Below are 4,956 nucleotides of genomic sequence, written 5' to 3'. Positions count from 1 at the left end.
AGATCTGATTTCTACCCCTATCCTGCTCCTGGGTCCCCACAAATCAGTGGACTGAGGGGACCCCAAAGTCAGCCCAAAGGTAAGCGCGCGTTGCCAGCGTTTCCCGCGGAAACACGAGGAGTCCAGTGCTGGAGAAATTTGGAGAGTGTGCCCGGGAGCCAAGTGCAGTTGCGTTGGGCTGCCAGCCTCTGCCTTCCTCCCCGCCTGGGGAGGGGCCCGAGCGCTCGCGCGCGGGTGTCAAGGGGTAGGGGGCTGGCCAGTCTCGGGCCCCTGCTGCCACCCTGGGGATACCAAGCTCCTCCCTGCTCTGTTCCTATTGGCCTCGGGCGCCCCCGCCTCTAGCCGCTAGCTCGGGCTCGGGGGCCCTTAGGCTACTACGGGATAAATAGCCCTGGGAGCCTGGTGTGAAGGTAGGGGTGGGGAGGCCCCAGGGCGCTGCCGCGGCTCTCCTCGCCGTCCGTCCCTCAGGCGGGACAGGACCGGGGAGGGTGGGGAACAGCTGGTTATACATTCAGACCCTCAGTGCTTTGCTATCTCACTGCTGGGGCTCCAGAACAGCAGCAAGTTTCTGGCAACCCTTGCCGCTGCCGCTGAGGCTGGGCAAAGCCAGGATCGCGCCGCCCCCCGCCGGGATATGGAGCTGCTGTCGCCGCCGCTCCGCGACGTAGACTTGACGGGCCCCGACGGCTCTCTCTGCAACTTTGCAACAGCGGACGACTTCTATGATGACCCGTGTTTCGACTCCCCGGACCTGCGCTTCTTCGAGGACCTGGATCCGCGCCTCGTGCACGTGGGCGCGCTCCTGAAGCCCGAGGAACACTCGCACTTCCCTGCAGCCGCGCACCCGGCCCCGGGCGCGCGCGAGGACGAGCATGTGCGCGCGCCCAGCGGGCACCACCAGGCGGGCCGCTGTTTACTGTGGGCCTGCAAGGCGTGCAAACGCAAGACGACTAACGCCGACCGCCGCAAGGCTGCTACCATGCGCGAGCGGCGCCGCCTGAGCAAAGTCAACGAGGCCTTCGAGACGCTCAAACGCTGCACGTCTAGCAACCCAAACCAGCGGCTGCCCAAGGTGGAGATCCTGCGCAACGCCATCCGCTATATCGAAGGCCTGCAGGCGCTGCTTCGCGACCAGGACGCCGCGCCTCCCGGCGCTGCCGCTGCCTTTTACGCGCCTGGCCCGTTGCCCCCCGGCCGCAGCGGCGAACACTACAGCGGCGACTCGGACGCTTCCAGTCCGCGCTCCAACTGTTCCGACGGCATGGTAAGGCCAGGACCCTGGGCTAGAGAAGTGCGGGCAGCTCTTGGTATATCAGGCATGTGTTTACGAGAGGGCAAGGAGCTGGCCCTCTGGTTGGGAGGGTTGGGCGGGGAACCTTCCAAGGAGTGGACCCCCGGTGGAGTCCACTGCCACCCCCAGGCAGCTGTCACTGGGGCGGCCTAGGGCTTTGGGGATGCACAGGAAGGATACGATCCATCCGACTGGGGGCACTGTTAGAACACTGCTGGGCCGACACGAAGATCTGCTTTTTCTCCTCTTATGCCTGTTGCCGAAATGCAGATTTGTGCTCCTGGGTGACTGTCTGCCCTCTCTTTGGCTCGGCATGCTGCAGACAGCTCCTGCCCACCCTTGCTCCCCAAACCAGACAGATCCGGGCCCGGAACTCTCGTGGCTGAGATTTGGGGAGTTGGGGAGTCGGGGAGGGGGCGGCTGCAGGGAACAGAGCTCCTGCCCTGCGCAGTTCCCAGGCCTGACTCGGTCGTCCTTTCCATTTGCAGATGGACTACAGCGGCCCCCCGAGTGGTGCCCGGCGGCGGAACTGCTACGACCGCACTTACTACAGCGAGGCGCCCAACGGTGCGTATTCGCGCCTCCTTCCCACATGCCCTTTTGAGTTTCCCTGGCTTCTCTTTATCTAGGACCTCCTTGCCCCCATCCTGGAAGATGGTACCGGGAATGAAATACTAAGCATGTAGTTCCCTCCTTTTTCATCCTGAAATTTCGTGGGATCCTCACGAATTCTGGCTGGCCCTCAGTTCCCCGTCTGCCCCAAAGCACTGAACTCGGAGGTGGGAGACTTGTGCACCCCTGCATACTAACCTACCCCTCCCCGCGCAGAACCCCGGCCCGGGAAGAGCGCTGCGGTGTCGAGCCTCGACTGCCTGTCCAGCATCGTGGAGCGCATCTCCACCGAGAGCCCCGCCGCGCCCGCGCTTCTGCTAGCCGACGCGCCGCCGGAGTCGTCTCCTGGCCCGCAGGAGGCCGCCGGGAGCGAGGTGGAGCGCGGCACCCCCGCTCCTTCCCCCGACACTGCCCCTCAGGGCCTCGCGGGCGCGAACCCCAACCCGATTTACCAGGTGCTCTGAGGGGTTGTGCGGCCTCATCGGGGGGCGCTGCTGCCCACGGGCCCGAGGGATGGCGCCCTCAGGGTCCCTCGCGCCCAAAGATTGCGCTTAAGTGCCAACCACTCTCCTCCCAACAGCGCTTTAAAAGCGACCCTCCCGAGGTAGGAGAGGCGAAGGAACTGTTGTGTTTCCGCCTCCCGCACCCCAGGGCAAGGACATGGTCCTTTTTTTCCCGCCTACTCAGCGCTCTTCCCTGAGACCCGCTGTGGCGGCCGTTTGATGTTACTCGGTGGGCCAGAGCTGACCCTTGAGGAGCCAGGCCCTTCCTCTTCCTCGCCCCCTCCCCCATGGGGGTGTGTGACCCACGCAGGCCTAAGCCCCGCCCCCAAGACCCCCGACCGCTTAAAGGGGCGTGCCCCTCCTTTCCGGAGCCCCCTGGGGACTTCAGCTGTTTCCCGCCGCTCCCTTCCCAAGTGTAACAGGTGTAATGGTAACCACTCCCACCCCCCAACCCCCACCCCCGGTTCAGGACCACTTTTTGTAATACTTTTGTAATCTATTCCTGTAAATAAGAGTTGCTTTGCCAGAGCAGGAGCCCCTCGGGCTGTATTTATCTCTGAGGCATGGTGTGCGGTGCGACAGGGACTTTGTATGTTTATACGGCAGGCAGGCGAGCCGCGGGCGCTCGCTCAGGTGTTCGAAATAAAGACGCTAATTTATACCGCGGTGGCTCCGGCTTTCGCTAGGGTTGGGGACTGAATTTTAACAGCGAGGGAAATCCGCAAACTGGGCCAGCTGTACCGCAGCGACCCCTGTAGGCGGCAGGCGGACTGCAAGGAGGAAGCCTGGGGCCTTTGGGAGGGAGGGGTGTGTATGTTTCCATTACGTGAGGAGGTTCTTCTGACCATAACAGCACGTCACAGCACACAGATCAGTAGTTTTCATGTCAGGATGGATATTAGAGCGATCTGAGTCGTTAATAAAAGGTCCATGCGATTCTGATTTAAAGTATCTGCCACCTAGATACCCACAGCCAGGTACTGGTATTTTTCAAACTACTCAGTTGATGCTGAAGTGCATACGGTTGAGAATCACGCCCCTCCAGACACAGAGTGAAGCCAGGTATGGTGTCCCGAAGGATCCGTGGAAAATTATGTCCTCCAGATGCCACTCGAAATCCTCATAGGTATCATAAGGGGCTTAGAGCATTATGAGGAAAAACTAAATGAGTGTGAAGGGTACTTCCAGGCTCTCGGTGATAGGTGTGACCGCAAAGGGCCAGCATGGACGGCCAGGCAGGCACAGACACATCTACTGTAAGTAGCCCAGCACTTAGAGCATCTTGGCACTGTCGGATCTCGTAAGAAGACACGGGTCCAGAGCCTGCAGGGAGAGGGGAGCGTGCACAGCTGCATCGTCACAGGTGGCATCAGTGCTGGTTTCAAGCTATAAACACCCTGAGAGCTGAGAAGGGGCTACTGATTTAGTCAGGGTGCTGCGGAGGGCTTCCTGGAAGAGGCGCCACTTGAACTGTGTCTTGGGAAACGAAAGAAGACAACACATGCACAATGCCACAGACCTCCCCTCACACACACATACACATGGGGGACACGCACACATACTCAGGGAACACACACACAGGGGACACACACACGTAGAGGAACCTCTGGGAGGGCACCCCGGATGGATGGCTTGGCAAAAGCCAATTCCAACCCCTAATTCACATACTCTTGTCACCAGCACCTCAATGGCTCCTATAATCCCACTCCTACAAATGTTTTTTTCCCTGAAAACCTTACAGGCCCCTTTTCAAGGGCTCTTCTCACCCAGGAGGGGCAGGTGTGGAGAGTGCCTGGGGAATGCAGGCAAGACATAATGGCAGAAGGAAGAGCCAGGGTTCTGCTCTCTGCTCTAGGAGAGCCTCAGCTCTCCCCAGTGTAGGGCCCCTGGGGAGCCACCCAGGGCTCTTTGCTGCTACTAATGATTCTCCACTTTTCATCTGGCTGCCACCCCAGATGTGCCTTGGGGTTCTTTACACTCCCTTGGGATCCCTTAGGGCTCATTCATGAATTCATTCATTCAGAAGATGCCAGGTCCCAGGCTGGGTGAAGACAGAGACTTATGGACACAGTTCTGACATTGGGATGCACCCAGACATTTTGGGAGGCTGGATCTTTTAGCAACTGGTTACATGGTGATGAATTAAGTGCTCGAATGGGGACGTACATGGAGAGGAGTGCAGTAGGAACAGAAGGTATAGACAGCAAGCAGACCCTAATAAGAATCTTAAAGGAGTTGACCAGAAAAGAGCTGCCAAAGAAGGATGCTCCAAGCTGAGGATATAACAAAGGCCAAAGACCCAGAGGTGACAGAAAGTAAACTATGCCTTCACACAAGGGGCCAGAGGTGAGATGGGGAAAAGGCAGAGGTGAGGCCACAATGGACCTCAATTAGGCTTTATCCTGAAGGCCATAGGGAGCCATAGAGGAATCTAACCAGGGGAAGAATACAAAGAAATCTGTATTTTAGAAAGACCAGTCTGAGCTGGCAGAACGATAAGAGGGAACTAGACACGAGACTTGAGACTTGTCAGGAAGCCACCAGGGTTGC

General features: G+C 59.1%; 1 protein-coding gene across 1 annotated transcript; it reads left to right on the top strand.

Annotated features, from left to right (window-relative positions):
• Window positions 1-202: 202 nt before the first annotated feature.
• Window positions 203-3,068, top strand: MYOD1 (myogenic differentiation 1). Its single transcript, XM_086339761.1, has 3 exons — window positions 203-1,264; window positions 1,780-1,858; window positions 2,120-3,068. The coding sequence occupies exons 1-3, from the start codon at window positions 635-637 to the stop codon at window positions 2,365-2,367; spliced, it is 957 nt and encodes a 318-aa protein (XP_086195887.1). The 5' UTR covers window positions 203-634; the 3' UTR covers window positions 2,368-3,068.
• The last annotated feature ends 1,888 nt before the right edge of the window (window positions 3,069-4,956 follow it).

This window comes from Bos grunniens, chromosome 15 (assembly GCF_055505025.1).
Source record: "Bos grunniens cultivar Pamir isolate PY7600 chromosome 15, Bosgru_T2T1.0, whole genome shotgun sequence".
Lineage (NCBI taxonomy): Eukaryota > Metazoa > Chordata > Mammalia > Artiodactyla > Bovidae > Bos > Bos grunniens.
This window is presented reverse-complemented; position numbering and strand designations above follow the sequence as displayed.

What these genes read in the sequence shown, in the direction of transcription:
- MYOD1 (XM_086339761.1), top strand. Translation starts at nt 635, where the DNA reads ATGGAGCTGCTGTCGCCGCCGCTCCGCGACGTAGACTTGACGGGCCCC. An exon ending in CCAACTGTTCCGACGGCATG is followed by an intron (nt 1,265 to 1,779) that starts GTAAGGCCAGGA and finishes TTCCATTTGCAG; the next exon opens with ATGGACTACAGCGGCCCCCC. An exon ending in CTACAGCGAGGCGCCCAACG is followed by an intron (nt 1,859 to 2,119) that starts GTGCGTATTCGC and finishes CTCCCCGCGCAG; the next exon opens with AACCCCGGCCCGGGAAGAGC.